Source organism: Sturnus vulgaris, chromosome 1 (genome assembly GCF_052056855.1).
Source record: "Sturnus vulgaris isolate bStuVul1 chromosome 1, bStuVul1.hap1, whole genome shotgun sequence".
Classification (NCBI taxonomy): Eukaryota; Metazoa; Chordata; class Aves; order Passeriformes; family Sturnidae; genus Sturnus; species Sturnus vulgaris.
In genome coordinates, this window is record NC_142243.1 from 136351180 (window position 1) to 136377655 (window position 26476).

Consider the following 26476-nt stretch of genomic DNA (forward strand, 5'->3'; position numbering starts at 1 on the left):
TGTACATTGAAACTATCCTTTTCTAGGATGATCGATTCAGAGGAACTGTTAGTACCTGCAGAAATAATTCCATATCTATTTATCTGCAGTTTAACTACACAAGCCTGAAACAGTCTGCCTTATTTAGAAAACAGGATTTTCAGCATCAGTTTGGCAACTGGTGATCAGAATTTGTGGTATCAACTGTACTCCATACCTTTAGCAACTAAATAAATGATGAAAACAGAGGCTTTTTTGAAAATCAGATGTAGGTAACTTTTAGTCATCCTAAATCTAACTGACAGAAAGGAAAACCCAAAAGAACTCCGGCAAAGATGAGTTCCACTGGGATTTGGATGTAACAATACTTCAGCTCTTCCCGAAAAAAAAGGGAGAAAAAAAAATCATCAACATGGACTAATGGGGTTGGAGAAGTAAGAAAGAAGAACATCACTACCACAAAAGCCCTTATACCTCAATACTTCAGTCTGCTAAGGTTTCATAAATTTATTTTGACACAGAAAAAGTAGTTCCTTTCTTCATTAACCAATTCCTAACTCTCAAAAATCTCTCAAGCCTTAGGGAAAATAAGTCCTAGATTATGGTCAAAGACTGCCCTCCCCAAAAGCAACCAACCACTTCAAAAGTGAACATACAGTAGAACTCACTACAATGAAGTTCGAGAATTTTATTCTAACCTAATTGCCTTGAGATTTTTCAGAACAAGCCACTTTTCCTTCAAACCAATTCTCTTAAAAGGAGAGGTTGCCTGGCCCGTTTCTTTCAGGAGTCTCTGCTAACTGTAAAATGTGGACTAAATGTCTTCTGCATGTCAATTTTTCAGCTACAAAATTCAGATTTTTAATGAACAACTATGTTTAGTGTACACTGTTAGCTAAAGTATAAATGGCTTAATAAATAAAAACTATTGTTTCTTCAGTATGACTTGGTATTTTGTGTGTAATTTCTTTATTAAAAAACTGTAACAAGATACTTTAAAAAAGGCTAGATACAAAAGAAGTTAAGCAGCTCACGAACATTAAAGTTTTCCAAAAAGTGTATCTTCAATAATCATGATCTTATAAACATTTTACAGTTACCAGAAAGTGCCCAGGCTGAGTTTACATAGTTAGATAATGTAGTACAAGTGTTGGGTTAGAACTGGTAGTGGAACAATCTCCTGACTGTCTGTTCACTGTTACAAGGATACAAAAATGTTGATTGTGAACCATGAAATACTGTGCATTGGCCTCATCATATATGTACAGGGAAAAAAAACCACTAAAGGTACAGATTACATGCAAAATATTAGTGATGGTATCTGATGTGCCAGAGTTCAATGCAATAGAACAAAAATTGCAATGGAAGTGGTTTCATAAGTGAACAATCCCAACTCTGGGATCTGAGCTGTCAGGAACTTTTTACAAGTTCAATATACATGCTACACAACTGCAGCCAACCACAAATTAAACACCATTAAAAAAAAGTTAAAAACACAGAACATACTTAATTTTTTATTTCGAAATTCCCTACTCCCTCTATACAAGAACCTTTGCTGAAACACTTTCCACAAAGGCAGCAGTGAATTTTCAGAACATTTTACATATTTTCCCTCAGCAAAAAGATAAATCACAGTGTAAATTATATTGTTCTGCTGTCATCTTTGGCTGGGGTTAGGCAAAGGAGTCATTAACTAGCAAACTGTTGCAGTCACATATTGCTAGTGCTCCTTAGGCCTTTATGTTACAAATTTAGTACAGGAATGTTTGCATTTAAATCTTTGAAGTACCACCAGGGGTATGACAGCATTAACTTTCATAAACTTTTATAGACAAATGGAAAAATCTACAAAACTTAGCTAGTAATATTACACAGCAATACACACTTTTTATACTCTACACAAAACCAAAATTCTTGGTCTTAATGGCGAGTAACAATTTTTGTTTCAAAATCTGCTTAGAGGAATAGAGTGGGACATAAAGGCGAGAAATGCAAGTGTTTGCTGTTGGAAGATGTTGGTCATCTGGTGGCCTTATTGTGATGGATGGCATAGGCTGGAATCCCTCCTCACTGGCAGGCAATGATGGACTTGAGGTCCAAAAGTAAACCTGAAAAAAAAAGACAGCATTTAAAATTATGATTTACAAGGCTGAGATTCATACTGCCTACAAATTTGTGCAGGGATAGATTAAAAAAGAACTGCTCAGTCACAGCAAGTTTGATCATACTATGTTCTCTTCAATATTCCAAACTAAACTCCACAGTCATGCTACTTGCTTCTGTAATAGCTTCTTCACTTCCCTTTGTCAACTGCTTATTCATAAAACTGATAAAAGCAGCACTCAAAATTATCCTGTATCCACAAATCCTCAGTAAACAGCATGTCCCCAGATCCATCTGGGAAGGCGGTGATAGCCATCAATACAAATTGAATCAGGAATCTCTCACAAACCAGTTAAGAGACTACAGAATGTAGTACTAGTACAGACAAAAGGCAGCAACAGAGAATATTTGGTTTATTATCTCAGTTGTGAAATACTGAGTCACCACCAAGGTGTAACCATAGACACTCCTTGAAAAATGTGCTCTACGGTTTCCACTTTTCAGAGTACTTTGTTTCCTTTTAGTAGACTGTAAGGGAGAGACAGTACCTTCAAGAGTAGGACGTTAAAAACAGTTTTACTAAGTGTGTAACAAATAAAATTTACAGGCAGGTTTTTAAAATTAAATCCCCTGAACAATATCATATTATTTCATGCTTCTCATCAGTTAGTCCTAAAGGGCTTTGAGAAGAATATGGTATCATTACTGACATCTTACAGAGAGGACACATATACTGCCCTCACGATACAAAGAAGACAGGTGAGTAGATGATCCATGAAGAGAACTCGACCTCAAAACCCTACCATCCCACACCACAGATGAGAAACCACAGTTACTCATCTTAAGAGCAACTGTGCAGAGTGAAACTGTGCTCTGTAAGAGACCTATGAACAGAGGGAAGGACACACCACGCTTACTGGCAGTTACAAGAAGGTCTAGGATTCACACCCGTTGTTTCCAGAACCAACAGTCTTACACCCAACCCTACTACCCTGCTCTTCACAAAGTCTCTGCAGGCAGACACAGTTAAGATTACTATCGACACCAGTTATTTCAATTCTTCTGCATGTTTCCAATGGGAATGGACAACTTACCAGATCTTGTCTTTCTGTCATGCTCATCTTCTCAACTATGGACCAAAACCAACGCTTGAATTGCAAAAGCTTCTCAGCATTTTCTCCTGTGTGAAATAAAAAGGTATACAATTCAGCTGCTAAACTGGACAGTAACATTAAGAGACCTGTTTTATGTGTGCTGCAAGTTGGATCTCAGCGACAAACGCATTCATTAAGTTCTGATATTGGAGACCAGTAATTTCAGAACTAATAGCTTTGAATGCAAGGCTAACACTGATATAACTCAGTACCACTCCCTCTATTCCCTCCTTACCAAAAGGCCCAACTGCAGCTAAATGCAGTTTAAAAACTATGCAAGAAGTATTAAACTTGCATTCATCAAATTTATAGTTCTAAAGAATTTTCACAAGAAAGATATAACACCAATAATACAATCCATGTATTTAAAATCTAGTAACAAGAGAGTTGGAAAACATGCTTTCTCCACCCTTCCTTAACTGAAGGTAAGTATTTTCAAAGGAATGTAAAAAAATCCCAAATAATAACTTTACTATAGCTTTTAATAACTGGCGTATTAACTAATGCCAGATTTGAAGAGATAGTTCAGTTTAATGCTGAACTAGGTAACTACTCCACACAGAAAAAACAATGTTAAGTTATCCCTGCAACTCTATTTATAAGTAAGCTATTTCATACCTGATTCATCATTGAAAGAGGTAAAGCTGATTAGCATTTGCACATTTACTTCACCACAACCATTAACCAAAAGTCTGAAATCCTCTGCTGTCAAATCTTCTAATGAGTTCTTTGGAAGTACATCCAGGAGCCCCTTCCTCATTGCCTTAAATGAAAACCACAAAATGCACAAAATTGTAACCCTGTAACTTTTAAGACTGACTTTAAATGCATTACTGAAAAGTTTCGTGTGAAATCCCTTTTAACTCAAGATTCATTATTCCCTGAGCTGTTCTTTTCTTTTGAAGCTTTATCATCTGAGATGCAAATCTTCTGAAACAAGGAACTGCACTATTTTTTACACCCTACCTACTAGAGCAAAAGAAAGCAGTAATGGTTTGAGCTAGTATTTCACCAGGATCAGAAGCACATGCAGTCTTTTAATGCTAAAATGTTCAGGTATTTTGCTAAGCTGCGCTGAATCTGATCAGAATTTAAAAAAACGCATCTGGCATGTTATTTCACTTTGCTTCTTTAGACACATACCAACTCTGCTTCAAAAATATTACACACACACACAGACTCTTATATTCTATGTAAGTAAGTAGCATCCTGAGAAGAAAGGAAATTCCATATTCAAAATGGAATACTATGAATCAAGTTGCTTTAGATAATTCCAAAATGAATTCAAGTGTAAGGGTTTTCAACTCTTAAAATAAACAAGAGTCAAACTATTAATATATGCAGACATGGAGATCAAGTATCTTAATTCCAGGAACATGTTCTTTCTGTGAGAATTTTGACCTCAGCTGCACAGAAGTAATCTGGCAGCCTGTTCCCCTATCTCAGATGTGCAGCAGGAAACCACAATGAGCACAAGCAATAAAATTTAGATGTAGCATCATGTGACTCTGGCCTTCATCAACTGTCTACAAAAATATAATTCCTAACATTTATTCCATATGTGTTATTTGACAAGGGCTTAAAAAAATGCAAATAATTTTTAATATGGTTTTCTAGTCAATTTTTACGTTTCTTGCCAGGCTAGTAGAAGTGGTTTTATAAATGATTTTTCCTTAGAACAAGGATGCAAACAAATCAAAAGTAATAAATTATTAGAACAAAGTATCTGCCAAATACAAAGCCAAAGTTCCAAGAGGATTTGTGCCATTTGAACTCAAGAAATGAACATATATATTTAACCAATGAGACCCACTATAAAAGAAATTACTCAAAGTACTCGGTCTTCACAGTACTGCATAAACAGCTATACAATTTAAAAAAAAATAAATACTTTTAATCAAGCTGTCAAGACTTTAAAGAAACCTGATTAGCAACACCACAATGAGGAGAATAACTAACTGGCTGAAGTATTACAGATTTTTTTCTTCTTTTTTAAAAAAACACCACTAAAGACTTACATGTAGAGGCTGCTCTGCTACTACCAACATTCGGTGTTCTGCATATTTCCGGACATACTCATATACATTCTGAGGAGTGACTGGTATATTTACACCGTTGGAAATAAGTTCAACCTATGGCAAAGAAATAAGGAACATTTAAAAGGGGGGAGAAGAATAGGAATATAAAGGAAATGAGATTATTACAACCATCACAGTATGCTGCAGAGTGATTTATTGCTTAATATACCTCCAAACCCAAGCAAAATTTACTACTACAGCTTAGTTTTAAAGATTCCCTAGGATTGACTACAGTTGCTAGGGTCTATGGTAGGCTCTATATCATTTTCAAAGAAAAAAATCCAGGCTTCAGTGTCTAAGAACACTGCACTGATTCCAGGAAGAGTAAAATGTTCTATCTGCCATGTGAGAAGAGCATGGATTATGTGTACACTACAACCTGCATCAGCTGTCGAACTCAAAACTACAGAGCACAGATTCAGCCATGCTTACCTGCCCTCCACCCTCCTCCTTACACAGGTCTATTGCAAAGGCTAAATCCATTGCTGCAAACACAGCATCAGCATCTGCACTCTGGGAAGCGAGGATGAGTTGCCGAAGGCTTTCATACATAACTGGATCAAAAAAAGCAAAGTCGTGCCAGTTCACCTATAAAAATAGCAGAGAAGTTTGAAACATAACGGGTGTTTTTAAGAATGTGTTCAAAATTATGTGATCTGTGCCAGATCTATGCACTAGCAACAAAGGATACAAACACACAGAAATAAATGCAGTTAAACTCCTACTTTCAGTCTGCTTTAGAAGGTACATTAGCATAGTGGAAGGAATACATATTCAACAAAAAAAACCTGAAGAGAAGAATTACAAGACAATTGCTCTTGAAGTCACCAAGGGGTATTTAAAGGTCGTTTCTGCCATTAACTCTTTTTCATTAAAGATTATACCATGTTGGATAATTGATTATGTGATCAAAACTGAATTTAAAGAAAGACCAGCAGTAACAAACCCTGGTTTAAGTTTGTTGGATCAGACAGAACTTACAATGCCGTTGACTAATGCATGAAAAGTGCTGTACATTATCAGGTTTTACTGGGCCAGGGTAGAAGTTTTGGTCAAAAGTTTAGGTAATTATTGCTCTCAATTAAATTATACCTACACCTGAGACAAAATTTTAGTTACAAATTAATTCCATGAGCTCTCTCAAATATCCAAAAAAAAGCTTTTATGTAAGCTATTTCCTAGCATTGTCTAACACTATCATTTCTGAGTCTCAGGAAGAAAAAAAGGAGATACTATGAAGTTTCTGAAGAGAGTTGAAAGCTAACCTATTACAAATCATTACATCTTAGTCAAATACCTGACTTCTACTACATCTACTCTGTTCAAAATCTAGGAAATGAAAAAAATTAACAGTCCTCAAATTAAAGACCTCCATACAGTTCCAGTATCAACTCGGCTAATTAATACATATGTACCTGGGGGAAAAACACAGTTTTATAGATGATAAGTAATTTCAAGAAATTTAAGTTTTTATATTCAACTTACCTTTCTGCCAAGTAGAACTTTGATTACATGTCTATTTAACGTGATGGGACATAGTTCATTCTGCAACAAGCACAATCCTAGGATTCTGAAAAAATATATTTGGAGTTTGTTTTGGTACAGCAGAAATTACACTAGAGATCTTTCAACAAACTCACATTTAAGAGTTCAAATATTCTAAGAATTAAGCTGGAGCTAGCTTTCTAAATTTATTGGTCACAAATGAAAATCATGGACATACATAATTAAAAAAAGAAGGGTAAAAACTTAAAAATTTAACAGGAAAAGAAACCTCAAGTTGACATATGCAAATTCCCCACTATTTAGGCTCAGTGTGAGAAATAGAGACCACAAAAAATAAAAAATTGTTTGTCCAGCCTGGATCATTGGTACTCTCCCATGTGTTGTGTATGATTGTCTTTTACATTTTTTCAGACTATAAAAAGTTAATGGTAGCATACCTGCCAATGTTTCGGAAACAATTCAGCCTTGCTTCTGTGTTTTTACCAGGTCTTGGTGTATAAAAACCTCGTTTTCCAGGTTGGTAGAAAAGCGGTGCATTATCATCCCCATCATCTGTATCATCCAACTCCATATCTACTACACTGCGGCTGGATCCATGTCGCTTTCGATTTTCCTGTTTTGAAAGTCAAAACAGCAATTAACACACTTAGTTCTAGTTACTGACACACATCAAGCTATTGCTACTAGTCCCAAAGATTCAGGTTCCATTGGTTAAAAATTCCTGTGATATTCTCTAATGATGACATTGTATACTTTTGACTAATTACTGTTAATCCTTTCAAAAGAAAATTATTAAACAGAACATTGTCTTGCATGATAAAGAAAGCTTCCAATTGCTCCCGGTTTTAAAATTAACTGATAAAACTGAATCTTACATAATTTTTGTGCAACAGGTCATTACCTGCACTTTATCTGAAGAGTCTAGCAATCCAAGATCCAATATACTGTCAGCACCATTCTCCCTTGAGAAGGGAATAAAAAGGCAGATTTAATTTCACCATCATAGACTCACAGAATGATAGAATGGTTTGGGTTAGAAAGGGACCTTGAAGATCATCATTCCAACCCCATTTCTGTGGACAGGGACACTTTCCTCTAGACCAAGGTGCTCAGAGCCCCATCAACCTGGCCTTGAACGCCTTCAGGGATCTACAGCTTCTCTGGGTAACCTGTTCCAGTGCTTTACTATCCTCACAGTAAAGAATTTCTTCTTGTTATCTAATCTAAACCTACTCTCAGTTTGAAGCCATTCCCCTTGAATTGTTACTACAAGCTCTTGTATAAAGTCCCTCTCCATCTTTTTGCTGGCTCCCTTCAGGGACTGGAAAGTCACACTTAGTTCACCCATAAGCTTTCTCTTTTCCACGCTCAACAACTCCAATTCTCTCATCCTTTTTTCATAAGACAGGTACTCCATTCCTCTGACCATCTTGGTGACCTCCTCTGGTCTTGCTCCAACAGGTCCATATCCTTCCTGTGCTGGGGACCCTAGAACTGGATGCAGCACTGCAGGTGGGGGTCTCACCAGAGGAGCAGAATCCTCTCCCTCAACCTGCTGGCCACACTGTTTTTGGTGTAGCCCAGAACACATCTGGCACATTGCCAGCTCATGTCCAGTTTCTCATCCACCAGCACCTATCAAGTCCTTCTCAGCAGGGCTGCTCTCAATAAGGAACTGTCATATTCTGAAACCAGTCAGAATAGATTAAACCAAAGCCAAAAGGTTACTTGTCCAAAGAAAAATATCTAGACTATCAAGGAATAAGACGCCTATATTGGAGTTAGATGTAGAACAGTACAAGTTCTTTGGCCACAAAATCAATTCTCACTTTTGATACTTTACCTGCCATGTGCAATAATGAGTTCCATTGCTTCATCAACTCTTGCTCTAAGGGAATCTTCACTAGCTAGTAACAGAAGCAGCTGAGCAGGCGACAATTCCAACAACATTCCTGTGATTTTACTTGCAAATGCCTGGGGATAAAGGAGTGATAGGTCTTACTATTCTCCTCCAGTTCTCTCATTTTCAAATATGATCTTATGAAAGTTTTGGTATTTTAAATAGAGATTACAAAACAAGATACTTCCTAAGCTAAACAATAAACTAGAGAAACAAAATCTTAACAAAATTAAAAAGAAAATAAAATCAGTCTCACATGTACAAATACTTTCAATTATGTTTCAATCATTTCAATTGTGGATAAGGAAATAAATTTTTACATTACAAGATGACAAGAATAATCATTAAGTGTATTAGGGAATTCTTACTGGTTGCATTGCTTGCACTCGAGGGTAGAGCCGCTCTCCAAGGGCTTGTCTGTGTGCTGGGAGAGGATCAGGGTCATCACTAGGATTTCCTTCTGATGCTGGTCTAAAAGGCCGTGTGTCAATGGACAGTTGTCTTCTGAAGTCCCTTAAGATAATCAGAGCAGTTTGTACTCATTTCAGAGGAAAAATGCAAAGATCCTCTGGAATAATATTATTTGCACACAGATTCAAATTAGCATTAGCTTTACTGCTGGAATAGTAGTGTTGCTCATAGCTGCTTGAAGAGAATGAATCAGAAAGAGAATCAAAATGAACCAGAGATTTTAGTATTGCCCTTGTTTTTGATACAGCAGTCAGACATGCCACCAATGGCATTGTTGTTTCTAAACCACCTCACAATTTTATTCTAGTACACAAGTTTTTGTTATTGTTTTCACAGAAGAGACTGATGGCCTGTGATGGAGACATAACCTATTAATGCTAAAGTAAACTTAGTAATTCTTTAAATAATTAAAGCTAAAGACTGAATTTCAAGAAATTACCCTGCAAATTTTTCCTGAAAAAGACCCCTTTAACTGGAGGTGTTAGAAGTATCTTTTCCTGATGACATCCAAGGAAATTATTTGACAAAATATCTTTATCAAGTCAAAGGTTTATCACTTACCTATCCCTGTCTCTCCGAGAACCAGTTCGCAAGCCACTACTTCTCCGCATTTCTCTCTCTCGCTCCCTTTCCCGATCTCTCTCTCCCCTATTTCGCAATCTCTGCATCAGACCTGAAGGGCAAAAACACATAAACTTAAACATCTTTATATTTCTCTCTCCTACCTAAGTTTCAGTGTAAAGAAGTCTAAGTTTTGGAAGAGCTTGAAAGACATCAATGAGAAAGAACCACTTCACTTAAGAAAGTGCTACTGAAGTGTTTGTACCAACTTAAAAATGGCAAAGTATTTCAAGAGTTCATATATACTTTCAAAAACATTAAAATGTATTTGTGGCAAGTCAGATGGAGCAGCCATATTAAAATGTATAAACTCTTAATACCTAAAATCTTGACAATTATTACCTGCTCAAGAGAAGGATGCTCAAAAAATCTGAGCACATGTAAAGCAGATCCTTGTTGCGAGAAAAACAAGAAGCTCCTGTTTCTGAAAACGTGGCATGGGGAAGCCATTTCCTTGCTCCAGAGAACTAACACATAATTTTTATGGATTCTGGGCTAAGCTAACAAGAGATGTCTCTGGCACAAGACCAAGTACTTCTATTAACAAAAGCACCCAAGGTTTTTATGAATATTTTCTGTACATTAGCTTCTGTGCATCACTTACTTGTATGGGTACCCTTGTTGGCATTCTGAATGCAATCCAGATTTGGCAGTTTCTCATTTGACAGAAAAGCCTGTGCAATAGCAGTATAAAAGCTTCGTGCTACACCACTGCCTTCTCCGGGCTCATCCTTAAAAGTAACTTTCACTCTGTGTACAGCCATTGGAGTGGTAGCACACCTGCGACCAAAATGATTGTTGAGCTGCCTCATGGTCTGCTGAATTAGAAGGTCTCTGTCTCGATCAACCTAGTAAAAAATACAAAAAATTCTTTCTTTACCAATTATCATACTGAGAGACTTTCAGCTTCACAAATGATTTCTGGATACTGCTGCACAGATTCAAAAAATACCAATCAGACTGGGAAAAACTACAGAGTAATTGCAACGTAAGTCACTAAGTATGATTTAAGACACCTGCTTGCAGACTATGAAATTCAACTTCTCCTATCAAGTTACTGTAATAATTCAACTTTTAATTAAAGTTTATTCAAAGGTAAACTAACATTTTTTACCTCCAGTGTTAAATCCCTTGATTGCTGGTTTCTAAGTTTTTCCATCTCCCTGCGGAATTTTGATTCCTTTACTTCAAAGCCACCTAATTCAGTCAAGATCTAAAATAATTAAAAGAAACAAACACAAACCCCAAAATCAGAATAATCAGAGGGAATCACAATTTATTTGTAAGAGGAAATGTCCTTACACTGAGAAATACATACCGATCCCGGCTCTGCTCCAACATCTTCCATGAATACTCTACCAAACAACTCCAAAGAAAGGCGCCAACGCCCCAGCAACATGTCATGAGAAATAACCATGCCCATGAAGCTACACTGCGGCCTGACAGAAAGAAGAAAAAGTGACAGATATGTGGAATCAAGTTAAATTTCAGACTAATTTTGTGTACTTCGGCTTTTTCTTACCCTCTGCCTTTAACTAAGTTTTTTATTCCTATAAAAAATGACACAGTACACTAAGTCTGTGGACAAAAGCACGTGAAGCTGCTTAGTCTTGCTTCCAAAGGGTAATTACTCCAAAACATGTAACTTCTGCTGCTATGTGGAATTCACTGTTACTCTCCCATCAACCAAGAACTTGATTTCTTTTAAAATAGCTGTAATTTGAAAGGAGGGCAGTTCACTCCATAGCCACATTAAGTGTGGGCAGCACCACCAGACATAGATGGCAAGCTGTTGATTTCAACTATTCGGCTTGGCTACCCAGCACATCACAGTAGGTCTGCAACAGGAAGTCAGGGAGTAAAGGACTTTGTCTACAGTTTGCACAGACCTCTTTGAAGACTCTTGAACTATTCACTTTAGAAGCTACTAATCACAAACTAGAAATGCAAACTAAATTAGGCTACCCATTTTAATTTAAAGACTTTCCAGAGTCCCAAACACCCATTTATCAGTAATATTTCAGTAGTAATATTCAGCAACAACATTTCAAAGGGTAATTTTTAACTCAGCTACCTGAAAGATGTGAGGGGTGGCCCTTCACTTTCTGTCAATCCTATCTCTGCCAACAAGCTGCTTTTCAGTTGTGCTGCAAGATCGTGAGCTGAAGGCCCTGGTTTTGAACTCTCAGATTCTTCTGTTGGCACATTTTGTTCTTCACCTTCCTTCTTTTGCCGATTTTGCATGCTCATAACATTTTTCAAGTTGGCTGCATAAGACATTTTAGTTGGAAGAACCTGAAGGAGAAGTAAAATTTAATTGCACTTTCAAAGCAGCCAAGAATGCTTTTTCAGTACATATATTCATAGATGTATATTTTAAATCACACAGAAGCAAACACTGTAATTGACCTGTTACAAAACACTGCCCTCAATCATTTCAAGAAATATAGAAAAAATATTATTTTCCCCACTGTATGTTTGCATTTCATATGCTTGCCAATTAATGTTCAGTCTGAAGGCAAGTCAAATCTACTGGACTATAGGAAGAGTTAAATCTTTTTATCAAAAGTAATTCTATAATTAGCATTCCAAAATTAACTCAGAATTGTACTGCTACATTTAATAATATTACCTGAAAGCTGCTATAAATCAATAATCATCAAGTTTCGACATTAAGCATACTTTTCATAAAGATCTCAAGTTTTCACAGGCACCAGGTTTTCAAATTATCATTCTAAAACTACATAAAATTCCCCCTAAAAACATTAAAGTGTCTTTTTAAGGAATGAAGGTTCTAGTTTAAATGACCATATTGTTTCAAATCATAAAACTCAACATTTACCTCGAGGCAGTTTCTATCCACTGTAACTTCCACTAAGCACTTGCCACTGTTGGCAGAAGATGAGTACAGACCCTGACTGGGTCGGCCAAACAGATCTTCTTTGCGAGCATTTGGCTGAAAAGCAACAAAAGTGTTCTGGGTCAATAATATACTTCGGTGAGGAATGAAAAAGCAAACTGCAATTTTCTTCCAGAACACCCTCTCTGATGTCACCTGTAATAGATGTGGCTGGTCTGCCAAGGGGATGGCCTCTGCCAGAGGAACCTCGAAAGGATTGGGTGGAATGCAGCCAAGGAACGTCATGGAGTCTGACCGTCTGAAAAATGGATGGTTTTGGCCAGTCTCTGCTGGGAGGGTGTCATCATCTTTGTCGTTGAGTGTAGCACCTAAATATCAGAGATTTCAAATCAGTCTTCACAGTTATAAAAGCAAAGGATATAAAATGTCAAAAATTATTATCTTTCCTCACTCTGAGCTACCTGACTAAAGGAGAATCTCTGCAAATTTAATACTTCTACAGGATGTTTCTGCAAATGCTGTATTATCCTTATTAATTTGCATCCTTATTAATTTGCTTAGTTATAATTTTTATTCTTTTTAACGATACCTAGTTTTACTGAACAGGCACTCCCACATTGTATGTAGTGTTCCATTTTCAGCACAATTTCATCAGATCCAAAAAATCAGTTTAACTAGGATTCAAATTTTAATGTAGAATGGTAGGTAAGAGCAGAAATGCTGCAGTTTAGTGAGAAAAGAGATGAGAGGACAGCCCCAAAATGAGAGGCAATGAAATAGGCAATGGCAGAAGAAACTTGGTAAAGTAACAATGCTAAGAAAATCTTACCAAAATCAAACTTTACATATACAAGCAGCAAAATTTATTCAAAGTCTCAGCTAGCTGAAGGAGTAAAAGCACTAAGGAAGTCTGGCATTTTGGTATGCTATGTCAATTTTTGTATACTAACTTTGATTGGTATCATCATCATTTTCATGTTCAGAATCTTCGTTGTCAAGACCCAGTTCCAAAAGCTCCCGAGTTCTTAACAAAACACCCAAAACAACAACAAAAGAAAAGAAAAAAAGAGTCAATCATCTTGAAGAAATTATTATGCAAAACATCTATATCTGTAGCATAATCAGGAAGCGTACTTAAGAGTTATACGTAACAAAAATAAAACTCAATCTGAAGCACTGTAGAGAACTTCTCATTCCATACTCACTACATCAATCACAAAGTTACCCTTAGAGCCATTTGGCCACCTACCAATTTTGGTTTTTAAAGTTACAGCTTTGGGCAGTAGTGCTTGGTTTTAAATGCTGTATCAATATAAAATCCTAGGAACCCTGCATTAGTGGAAGAAATATGCAAGTGAATACTATTCCAAAATTTAAAAATAATCTCACTGATGTAATTTCAGAAGGTAAGTCTGCAAGCTGCACATTAAAAACCTTGATTTCACTGTATTATAGTACTGTTCTGTCAAGAACTTTGATTAGTATTCACTTCTGGCAGTTTATGTATTGGGAAACATGTTCTGAAACCAGATGAAGACTGATAAAAGTTCACTCAGTCTATTACTATGTCATCTAACAGAAGCAACTGTTTGAACCACTCAGTTTTAATTCCAAAGGTCTAGGCCTTCATAGTTTTAAATGCATTTCATGCAAATTTCACAATTCTTTAATGAACAGTTAGTTATCTGACAGATTTCCCTATGCGAATTTTTTTTTAAAAAGCAGTTTCTGGAACTATGTTATTGCCTGGAAAAGGGCTAAAGCTGTGGCTATAACTACTCAAGTCAGACACTGCAAGAAGTTGATTATTGCGTTATATCATTCTTACTTCTGAGGAAACTACTGTTGATAACACCCCCCCTCCTCTGGTACACCTTTGAGGTCATAACAAACCTTACATTACCAAGATAAACAGAACGTAGTATTGCAACTGAAGTAGCAGTCCAATATATATCTAAAATATCAATATCTCATATTTTACAGTTACTAAATTTGTAGAGAAAATCGAAAGTTAAGCTTGACCTGCAGTATTGAAAATTTGGAGCAGAAAGGAGCAAAGATCTGCATTTAACTGGTGACTAGGACTGCTTGAGAACATTACCTAAAAACTTAATAAGAAATAAGAACAGATGGTGTAGACTACCAATATGTGGACATTTCTATTAGCATTAATTGGCATTTGAAATGAAAAAAATATAAAAAGAAATCCTAAAACATCTTAAAAATTAATAAATGCCATAGTTGAAACAGCAGTTTTTCAACTCAAGGATTTTCAGCTACTGATCTCCCTGCTGTGCTTTAAGTATCAGGTGAGTCTCAAATGCACATAACCAAATGGAAAACAAAACCACAAAGTCCATTATATCAAACAATGACATTTTCTCCAATGTCATCTCTAACATGTTTGACAGATAAGTAAGTTGTAATCATGTCAAGTGCATGTCTCTCGTCATTAACTGATAAACAGTCCTGAGTGTGTCTTTTAGCGGCTCTGCTACAGAGTTAAAATCCAACTCAAGTTTCAACAATAAGAAAACATTTTACAGCATAAAAATAAGTGAACAGAGTACTGCAACAGGCTTATCAAGCACAGGTACATTATAAACCATCAGAGAAATTCTTTTTATAATATGTATGTTACTACACACACCCACACACATACATACAGATTAATGCATATATTTACAAAAGTTACTGAGGAACAATGCCAATGACTGAAAAAAAAGAGCTTATTCAACTTTTACTTCAGTTTTGTTTCTAGGAGTCAACCTCAATACCTTTTCCTTTCCAGCTGAGGTGTATCCAACGTTGTTTGTTGATTCATTGCTTTAATCCAGTAAATAAGGGCTTGAAAAACATAAGCCACGTGCTTTAGTGAGCAGACATCCAGAACAGGAAGAACATCCGAGTGCTCGTCGTTGTGAGAACGCATCAAGGACAGTGCGTAGTTCAGGAAATCACCACGTGCTGACATCATTCCCTGACGGGCACTGAGTAAAGTGGCACGTCTAGTGAAGGAAAAGGATTGAACACAGAGACATCAGGCATCACAGGAGAACACACACTTTATTTATGAGCCTTATATTTGAAATCTGGATGTAAAACCTCAGTGAACTCCACACAAAAATAGTGATAACAAGCTACAAGCATAGAACAGGCAGTTCAGATGCAGTACATTGTAAACAGTTAATGCTCAAGATGAATCTAGTGTGTCAGAGTAAACCAAATAGTAGCAACAGCACGGGAAAACAACTTAAATCAAAACACTAACATTCCACTGCTGCAAAATTAGATTCCTAAGATGTCTGTGAATAAGATTTGACTATAAAACTGATAATTCATACTGCATGCAGTAATCAAACTATTTTCATACCTTCTTCCCTCAAGTGTTCTCAAGCTGGCTTCCTCACGGGCTGTCATCCTTTCCCTTCTAGCTGAGTTCTGAGAAGCATGGAGAGGATGATTTGGATGCCCAGGATCACCAGCAGATGATAATGCTGAACCATAACGCAGCTGAGCTTCAGTAGAGTCCATGATACTGACCATCCAATTCCAAGTAGGAATAAGCTTTTCTTCCACGTAATTCTACAGAAAATGAGATTTAACTGGTTTTGCAAACAATAGAAGTAGATGACGAGAATGAAATCTTCCTGATCCCCTACCAATGATCAGTTTCGGATCATTGAGAATGCTGATTTACCATGGTGGTACGCAGCTCTCATCACTTAATACTTTAATATCTATAAAGCGTTCTCACCATCTCTCTCTCTCTTTTGGGCATCTCTTCTACTCCTCCCCTTATGACCACTCAGTGTCTCCCAGGTGCTCACAACTTGGTGATTCTAGCTTAATCCCTGACTTTCTATCAGCTCTAATAGCCCTTATCCTGCTGTGCAATTCTTCAGCCAGATCTTTCACCATTCTTCACCCCTTGCAAATTACTCAGTGAAGACAACAAAGTTAAGACTTGCACAGAGAACTATGTCTGCATACAAGTCTCACCTCCTCGTCTCATCTTTGCTTCACCTGTTCCCACTACTGGCTCTGCAGCTTGCTTTTCTTGCCATCTGCAAACTCCATTGACTTGTTGGGATTTTTTGATCCAACATCAGTCTGCTTTCTTCATTCCTCTGCATTCTGGTCTTCAAAAACATCCCTCACACTTCTAATGCACTAACAAAATGCCTTGTAAACCCCATTTCTGTGTCCTAACAAAACCTCCACTGTTCAGCTTTGCTGCCTCAGCTGGACAGATCTCTTCTTCATTTTTCCTGTTAAGAATCTCCTGAACAGAAAATTATTTTAGTCTCCTCCATAACAAAACTACACTCTTATTTCTTTTCCTGTTTGTTTATCCCAGTGTTTGATCCCAAAATAGCTTTCTAACCTTTCTCTCCCAAATCAGAAGTCTTTTCCTTCCATCACACTGTGCAGAGCCATGTGGCTCAATTACAAGTAAATATACTGTCAGCAGGTTTCCACATCCCTACACAGCACTACTAACAGAAAACAGCATCCCTTGATTTCCTGCCTCCACAGAGCAGCTGAGTTATTCTGACAGCTGACTTCTGTACTAAATTCAGTACATATCATTTTATCCTATACACTATGCCCAGGTATAAGTTGATACATACTTTCTGAACACTCTGGAATCCCTCCTGCCTTGTCAGTCTCTGAAACTAATGTCTATACATGAAGGGGAAGACTGCTGTCTGACACATATTTTCTCTACAGATGCATTTTACATAAACTTTAAAAAACAGACAAGAGCACTGTATAAAAAATATATGCATAACATGGGAAGGATGACCATGTCCCTGAAGGAAGGGACAGTGAACAGTACATTTACCTGTACAAATCTTTTATCTCATTAAATTACTTGGCCCTTACTAACTTTCTTCTTATATAGACTCAATAGTTCATGTCAAATTGAATATGGCAATAGATGTCTAGCAGAAATCCCTAGTCAATTCTGACTTAACTAATTATGTACCAGTTAGACATTGTTTAAAAAAAATCAACTTAAGGGTTTTTTTTTAAAGAATATATGTATATTAAATACTACCAATTTAATGAAGTAAGTAACCAGTTACTCTAGCCCACACTCTCTCTTTACATAAGAGGCTGAGAATGCTGGGACACTTTAGACTGAAGAAACAAACTCAGGAGGATCTTATTAGTGTGTACAAATACCTGATAAAAAGGTATGAAGTATACAAAGCCAGACCTTCTTAGTGATACCCCGTGAATAACAGGGTACAAATTGGGCAACAGGTACAAATTGAAATCCTTGCTAAGTCCCTTTAAACTCAAGAAAAATCCTCTTTCATTGTGAGAGCTATTTAGCAGGTTGTTCAGAGCACCTGTGGAATCTCCATCCTTGGAGATATTCAAAACCTAACCATACAATCCTGAGCAGCCTGACCCTCAAAGAAATTTAGACTAGCCAATATGCAGAAGTCACATTCAATCTCAACAATTCTATAATTTTACCTAGAAAATGCCAGCTGTACTGAAATTATGTTTTTCTATGAAAATTTCCATGTTCTTACCTGCAAGTTAACTGCATCTTGATAAGTCAGCTTCACCGCAGCAGGGATCTGGGAGTATACTAAGTGATTGTATTTGGGAATCAGACCCATCAGGTCAGATATCTGCCTTATCACAATACTGTATGCTCTTGCTAAGCTGCTTGCAGATGTTAAATAGCTGCTTGCATTGCTGGCTTCAAGTGCTGCAGCAGCTGCTGCAGCACTCGTACTGATGGTACCACTCCGACGTAGGTTTGAGGGATCAATATAAATCAAGCCCGCTGAACTTGCTAAACACAAAAGAAGAGATGACATTAATGAACTAATTTAATCTTTGATATGTCGTTTGTATATGGATTGACTTCGTGAAGATTTACAGAAATGAACTTGTAAATATTACTGGCATCACAACTGCAACTAGCAAATAATTACTAACTACAGTAAGCATACTCAGATCTTAACTGCAATAAATCTTTTCCTTTAAATTCAAAACTAGAACTTGAACAGTCAAGGTAGGTCAGCACTGTGACAAAGAGTTCAGGTTTCATCCTTAAGAGAATAAACAAAAGCAGAGGAAGGAACAAAGCCAGAGCTAGCGGGCATTCATGCATGCAATTCACTCAGACTTGCCTGCTGGGGTTGACGTACTAGAGGGAGCTGTGCTGGTAGTCCTCTGGTTTTGGGTATTCCGTACAGCCCACTGCATGGAACGGGGAGCCTGGGCAGCACCATTGGCATGGGAGCTATTTGTGGTTCGCTCCAGAGGCTCATCAAGCATGAAGGTCTCCTGCTCTATGTCATCACTCTGACTGCTGCTGCTATCAGAGTCACTGGAATCATTCGATTGAGAGTCATCTTCAGAAAAAAATGCTGGAACACTGCTAGCTCCTGTTGAGAAAAATAAGCAATAACTGACAGCTCCACACCTGTGCATGTATATATGTATCTTGCATAGCAGATTTCTTCCATGAGAGACTACACTATACTAAAAAGGTTCAAGTACAACTATTGAAAATGTTCAATAAATTATCCTTATAACATACTGCTAATTCTCCACAGGTGTAATGAAAAAGCAGTATGATTACTTACACTTCAAAATATAAATCACGAAGTAATTTGATTAAAAATTCTTTACTGATTCTACCCCTAGGAAAAGAATTCTAAAAATTACGTTTCCAAATTGGATAGTAAGGCAGTTGTTCTCAAAAACCTGTACAATGAGTGCTCAGGTTTTGTGTATTGATTTAAACCATAAATGATTGTTTTAAACTTCTACACTTAAAATTATGTGAGAACATTTCACTTCACTACACAAGAGCACAAGGTCATTTCTAACACATGCAGATGCTCCGTAAGAGTGAAAAATGTAGGTCACATCTTAATGCATTTCCTTGTCCAAAGAGTCTGCACAATACCTTACTATTAGAGCAAAGGAAAAACAGGAAATCTGGAGAAGGAGGAGGGTACTTACTCCTAGTATCTAAGTTTTACCAGCTAGATTAGACCCAAAAAGATGTGGTGTACCTGCTTCTGACCCAGCAGTAGCTGCAGTGACAACGCTTCTGCGCCCACTGGCATTGTCCTGGTTACTGTGGTTACTCTCACTGTCACTTTCTGTTTCAGCAGCAGCTAGCAAATCCAACTCCATATCACTGCCTATAAAAACAGTGGACAAAATATCTCATGTTTAGAAGACAAAATTATAATTACTGTAGTGATTCAAGTAAGACAGAAACAAACGCCAGACATTCTTACTAGAGCAGAAGTTAATGGATATGCAGGAGGGTCATAAAAGCAGTGCAGACACCCAACAACACCAGGAGCATGTTTTCTTATTTTCCAGCAATTAGCCACCCACTCTCATTCTGCATTGTACATTCAACACACAGTGAAAATAAACGCTTTTAGGATTCAAAATAAGTCGCTCCAGCCAAAAGACTCCATAACTCTTTATAGACATGTACTAGGACAATTTACCATATGCTGTGTCAACTAGTATTTAATGCATACTTGAAAACTTAAAAAAAACTTTAATAAATATACAGGTTCTATTCCAGTTTTAAGCTTTATGAATGAAATGTTTGAATATTCAGCAAATCAGTAAACATTTACTGTACTGTAAATTGATTGACTGGAAACACAAAGCAGTCAGAAAGATAACTTTTTTTAAAATCATAGCTTTGAGTCATCTAATCCCAAACTAAGTAATACCAGACAAGTCATATTAATTTCAAAGATTTTCATACAGGATTGATCGATTGTGTCTACAAAATACTGAACTATAATTTAGTATCTTGTCATTAGTTTGAGAAGTAGCTTGCCAAGATTCAAATCGCATTTGAGAACACATCTACCATTTTCCTGGCTTGACACTGGCCCAACCCTCAACAATATTTTACAGTAGCAAATACAAAAGGTAAAATACATTGTTAACCAAGAATATAATGACATCTGCTACCTTTCAGAACTTAGTAATTTCTCCTCAACCAGAAAAACTTAATGTATTTGACTACTACATGTTATCTCTAATTTTACACATCTCCTTCTATAAGATTATCACTGGTGGCTCTAAAGATGCTTTTCTTTTTGATGCATAGTTTTCTCACTCAACCAGTAAATGTGCAGGCTGTACATTATACATACCATCCTCATCATGCTCATCATGCTGCCCTTCTGCTTCAGCATTTTCTTCACCATGTTCTTCCTGTTCATCATGATGGTCTTCCTCACCAGCCACCCCCTCAACCACCTCAACCTGGAAAGAGTTTGTAATATTAGGCCAGACTCTTCAATATAAGAGAATCTACGTGTTTTCCAAATCAGAGTGCATATTAGAAAGATTACTTCAAAATTGAACAGATGTGAACAAAAAATTAATTTACAGCCACAGTAGTTACTGTACATGGCTATATAGTTTATAGTGTTGCAGGGGAAAAAAAATCACATACACAAATAAAACAGCCTCGGACATTAGTTTTTAATGCTATAAGGATAAAATTGTCTACAAAACCAATAATTAGCTCCTAAATACTGAAGAGGTATCATCTGCTGAAAAACCCTCTAGCTTTGTAACAGAACCTGCCATGTGCTGAAAGACTTTAAAACATTTTTAACAGGGAAAAATAAAATAGAAAACAACAATTATAAAGTTCTAATAAAAATGCTTACTGCACGATAAGATTTCATGTAGTACTACCTAACATCATTTTCAAATCAGATGCATGGATTTCAGGTTCAGATGTTAAAGCATGGGCAAATACATTAGGTGTGCCATACTGAGAAGAAAAAACAAAAAAGAAAACTGACCTCTTCTACATCAGCTGAAACGATATCATCTTGTTCTTCATCCCTGCCACGAACTGGCTGTGACTGGCTGATTCGTCTTTGCTGAGGGTTCCTTATTATGTAAGATGACTGAGATTGACTAGAACTTAAAAGAAAAATATATAAAAATAAATCCTCAAAAAAAGTAGATTTGGAGCTCTGGATATCACTTAATGGCAAGCTAACAAAAACTCCAAAATAAAACCACCTTTAAGAAGTATTTAAAAAGATCAGATAGTAAGCTTTAACAAGTTTTACCTGCTAGACTGGTCAGATGATGGTCTAGGTGGCAGAGGCTCCACAGAAAACAGTTCTTCACTTCCCTGCATGGCATCTATACTAGTGCTAGCAAGGGTAAAGGGTGCTGTAGGACGTGCAATTCCCATCCTGACTGGAATAATTAGAGATTCTGCTACATTGCACAACTCTTCAACAGCATAGGGCAATAATGCCTGGAATACACGTTTACATTTTCCAATTGGCTGTGGAATAAAATTGCTGGAGGAAAAATACAGAAAGATAAATGTCAAATACATATTTTTTTCCCCAAAAAACTTCATGGTAATATTAATTGTCCTAATTTTTTTCTCAAAAAATAATCTTTAAGAGATGCATGCATTTGCATGTATAGAAACAATATGCACTTATTCAAGTCAGTGAAAAACATTTATCATTCAATAATTAAAGACTAAGGCTTGATATCTGAATCGACTACTGACAAACAACCATACACTGTAATTTTAATATGTTTAAAAAACCCTAATAAGAAGTTACATGACATACCAGCAGCTACTGTGCATCTTTCCAAATCTGTCTACAGAATACAAAATAATTCAGATGTTTCTGTCTATTGTTGATCTTTATAAACTCACTTTATAAGGAAAAAAATTAAATAAATGAAAAAAACACCACAATCAACACACATCTTCACCACTTACTTTTTCTTTTTGGAGGAAGCCATCTCCACACTAAGAATGACAAACACTCTTGCCACAGAACGCAGGAATCTCATTGTAACAGCAATAGCTTCTTCTCTGCGTCCTGGCGTATACTTGTTTTGTAATTCCTTTACCAGAGTACCCAGCAAAGTATCTAACAGCTGAAGAAAGAGGTCATTATAATTCATTAACTGCATGCAATCTTGAAGCATGAAATAAGAGAGATTAGGACTCAAAGGGAGATCACAGTCATAGCAATATACATTCATAAAACCAAGATTAACTTGAAGTTACTTTCAAATTAGTTTCCAAGCATATGACCTGAGATACCTTATAATATCATATTATTCAGAAAACCTATGTAAAACATGGCTGAGTGCTTACCAAAATGTCTGCTGTACATTTGACAATAAGGCAGTGTGTAAAACAGTCCAAGCGAATAGTTCCACTTTGCTGATTAAGGTAAACTTGCTCTTCAGGCAAAAGATGACCTATTCTACTGCTTGCACTAAGACTTGGAAAAAACAAAAATAAAGGAAATAAATTTATGTAAGTCAGCAGGTGTCAAATATCAGATCAAACTTTACATCAACAACTATGTGTAGATACACACGGGTCTTTATTTTCCTGGGAGCCAAACATGATCATGGACTTCAGTGCGTTCCAGTCTTGTAAAACACGCTCCAGTGCTAGCTGGGCAAAACGAGGAGGTTCTAAATCATGATCAGGCATATCAGAATCTAGAAATACAAAAACAAAACAAATATTAAAAAAAAGCATAAGGAAGAGGTACTGAAATATGAAATTTGCCATTTATTTCACTGAAACAGCTCTTACCTTCAGGATTTGCAGTTTTACGATTACGATCTTCCCTGATTCTAGGTGGTCTGTACTGGCAGTGTTCTACAGTTTGCCTAGCAACTGTCTGTACTAAAAACAACAGCAGATGTTCTCCCCTGTAATGAAAAAAATTTTAGTGGAAAGACAATACATCACATATATTTACAAAATAATTTTAAAAATTCTGCCCTAGTCAATGCTAATATGAACTTGCCTGCTATTTGGCATGGTAACAAGATTTGTGGTAGTAAGCAGGCGGTAAAGGAGATCAAGGCGAGCAGACTTTTGTCCAGCAATTAGTGTTTTACACTTGCACTTTTCCCAGCAATCACAGTAGGCTGTTGGGGATGTTCGTTTGAGCCTACAAGAAATAGAAAAGGTGAACTGCAACACTGCTCAGTAACATACCAAATCTTTTCTACATAAGCTGAGGGTGTTAGCATACATGCTTAAGATTCCTTCTGTAGTTTTTTGTTCCTGATAGTTAGCTAAAACCTAGCTTAAAAAAGAGAAATACAGGTTTTTTATGTGCAGCATGAGACATTTGTCATCCATGTTTTCTACACTCATCTTAAGGAGAGAGTTTCACTATAGATCCTTTCATACTGTCTTAGTGAAACTCATTCAAGATCATTTATTCTTCCCTAAAACAGCCTCCATCCAAGAAAGTTAAACTGAAAATACTCATAACATGCAGTAAAATCTCAGTAACTGTTACGGTGCTGAGAATATCTTTATAATTGTATTTGTTAGCTTACTATAGTTAGGAATTAATTCTGTAACTTTTACATCCTGTAACAGCAGCACAGAACACTTGCAGCTTCAAAGCTTTGTTGATCTGAGATTTCTTGAGTGTTTGCTCACTTTTCTCTTTGATACAATTGATTTTTAAAAGATGAATATCTTATATATCTTTCTAAAAAGTCAGAAGAATGATCTGTCATCAGGATTCATAAAACTCTGAGGGGCACCCAAAATGAAACTCAGTATTATTTATATATACTGTTCTCACAATATTATGCACTTTGAGAATTATTCATTCACTCTAAATACTATGAAGTGGAAAGTACGAAATCACTTCCGGTTACTCTTTCAATTCTGACCTATTAGATAAATCTCATACAGTAGACACAAAACTATTTCATTAATCTTCTGTCCTCTAAGTTTGGGACACTTCAAACAATGAAAAAATTTATTAAGTATCAGTAAACAAAGGAAAACACAAAATATTGATTTAATTATAAGAAATGGAACACAATATTTACTTGCAGTCATGTCCTTTGTGACAGACCCTTGCACATTCTGTACAACAACAAAGTGATTCCAACAGGCCACACGTTCGGCATTCAAATATATCCTAAAAAAATGGGAAAAAAATATTATGCATAGTTTTTCCTTACAGTGCTTGCAATCTCACACTATTTCAGCTTATAATAAAACTGCACTTGTTTAAATTGATGCCTAAACTTTGAACGAGGTCAGTTCTAGAAAGTGACACTTAGTTGTTAAGTTAGAATACTCAGTGTTTTCAAAGAGCCACGTCCATCAAAATTCTTGCCAAAGTTAGCCAGAAGGGAAAAGCCACACCTAGTAACAACCATGTTGTGAGGAACACAGTCAGCTTTGAGACTACACAGCAGTTTGGGGAGGCAGTAACTATACCAGACTTCAAAGTCACAGTAAAATTTAAACAATGCAATTAATAACTTAAAATCAGATTAGTAGACTAACAGCATAACACATGGTTGAAACACATTCCTATTTGCTTTTAAAAAAAAAAAAAAAAAAAAAAAAAGGCTTACTTGGTTAATATGTTCTGCACCAGTCCAGGTAAAACTGCATGTATCATTACAACACAAAACATACAAAGGAGAGTCATCTGGATTTGTACCAGAGGGACAAACCATTCCCATAAACACATCATCTTCTTTTTCACTGGAAGTAGCTTCAGCTAAAATAATAGAATAACAGTGTTAAAAGCAACCCCTCCCAAGAAAAAAACGAAAAACCCCACCAAAAGAATCCAAAAGAATCCACTCTTGTCATTACAAAATCTCGTACAGCATTAGAAGTTTGAAAAAAACCTGTTAGAGCTTTTTGAGAATACTTGCTGCTTGTCACATTATTTCTTATAGAAGCCACTGTAAATTCCTGACTGACAAATACAACCATTATCTCTTCCCCAGTTTTAAATTCACTAATATTTTAATCAATTCAATTAATCACTATTTTAAAGAATTATGGACCATACTCTTAAAAGGAGTATTTTTGTCCCACACAAAGTCCTACAGAACTGTGGTGTGACAAGGTCTAACGAGCTTAAGTTTTTCCCTCAATTTAATTTCATGTATTTCTCCTAAAAAACTAAAAACCGACATTAAAAGAGAGTCACAAAATATTTGTAAGTCTTTTCAGGAACAGGATCTAGCTTGGAGTATCACTGTATCATATCAGGTTTTTTTCAATTTCAAGAAAGAAGTTCCAGGTGATACATTTGTGCTACCAAAAAATAGTATCTTAATCCACTGGTTTATAAAGCAATCAAATGCCAAAAAATACTATAAAGAACACAAAAGCAATAATATTCATAGAAATCTATTGTAACATACAAACTGCACAAGAGAAAGATACTTCATAATAGCAAAATTTCCAAAACATGCAGCAATCTACAGTGTTAGTAATGACTCTGCACACTTGCCGAAGTTTAGAAGGCAACCACACACTAACAATTACTAAAACTGTTGTACCTTTAGCAATTTTCTGCGCAGTTTCCAGAATTGTAATTGCAGCAGGATATGCCCGGCCACTAACTGCTGACATAAATGGTGTCATGCCTCTCGCATCCCTAGGCAAAAAAAACCCCAACAGACAAGTTAAAATACTGAATTTTTTCATTATAACAGGAGACAGAGGATGCAAATATATGAAAACTTAGCACTGCTGGTCTTGTGCAAACAGAAGAACCACAGAGTGAACAAGGACTCTTGTTTATTTTAATTCTCTGAAACAGGCATACTTTTAAAGGATGGCAGGACACAATACAGCTTATTCTAATATTCTCAATTTTAACTAATAGGCCTTTATGTAATCTATTTTAAAAGGCTTCTATGTAATTAATTTAAGGTAATATAACATTACAAAGGATAGTGAGAACTCATATGAAAATCCTTA

The 26476-nt window shown here is 36.4% G+C and overlaps 1 protein-coding gene across 11 annotated transcripts in view; it reads right to left on the reverse strand.

Moving 5' to 3' along the window:
- Positions 1–1466: 1466 nt before the first annotated feature.
- UBR5 (ubiquitin protein ligase E3 component n-recognin 5) overlaps positions 1467–26476 on the reverse strand; it is an 84664-nt gene continuing 59654 nt past the window's right edge. For 10 of the 11 annotated variants that reach the window (XM_014879320.2, XM_014879319.2, XM_014879313.2 and 7 more), the window contains 34 exons: positions 26053–26150; positions 25108–25256; positions 24571–24662; positions 23520–23666; positions 23303–23421; positions 23079–23205; positions 22850–22979; positions 22466–22626; positions 21786–22025; positions 21510–21633; positions 20847–20958; positions 19728–19859; positions 18834–19091; positions 18225–18493; positions 16046–16257; positions 15450–15680; positions 13623–13696; positions 12868–13040; positions 12655–12768; positions 11887–12107; positions 11131–11251; positions 10927–11025; positions 10417–10660; positions 9753–9864; positions 9089–9233; positions 8664–8794; positions 7722–7782; positions 7258–7433; positions 6800–6884; positions 5747–5902; positions 5255–5368; positions 3855–3999; positions 3177–3262; positions 1467–2087 (listed from right to left, as the gene is read on the reverse strand). In XM_014879320.2, the coding sequence (XP_014734806.1) occupies positions 1875–2087; positions 3177–3262; positions 3855–3999; positions 5255–5368; positions 5747–5902; positions 6800–6884; positions 7258–7433; positions 7722–7782; positions 8664–8794; positions 9089–9233; positions 9753–9864; positions 10417–10660; positions 10927–11025; positions 11131–11251; positions 11887–12107; positions 12655–12768; positions 12868–13040; positions 13623–13696; positions 15450–15680; positions 16046–16257; positions 18225–18493; positions 18834–19091; positions 19728–19859; positions 20847–20958; positions 21510–21633; positions 21786–22025; positions 22466–22626; positions 22850–22979; positions 23079–23205; positions 23303–23421; positions 23520–23666; positions 24571–24662; positions 25108–25256; positions 26053–26150 (5071 nt within the window). In that variant the 3' untranslated portion in view covers positions 1467–1874. The remainder of the gene's footprint in view (positions 2088–3176; positions 3263–3854; positions 4000–5254; positions 5369–5746; positions 5903–6799; positions 6885–7257; positions 7434–7721; positions 7783–8663; positions 8795–9088; positions 9234–9752; positions 9865–10416; positions 10661–10926; positions 11026–11130; positions 11252–11886; positions 12108–12654; positions 12769–12867; positions 13041–13622; positions 13697–15449; positions 15681–16045; positions 16258–18224; positions 18494–18833; positions 19092–19727; positions 19860–20846; positions 20959–21509; positions 21634–21785; positions 22026–22465; positions 22627–22849; positions 22980–23078; positions 23206–23302; positions 23422–23519; positions 23667–24570; positions 24663–25107; positions 25257–26052; positions 26151–26476) is intronic. The other variant, XM_088155128.1, reaches the window with a different exon arrangement.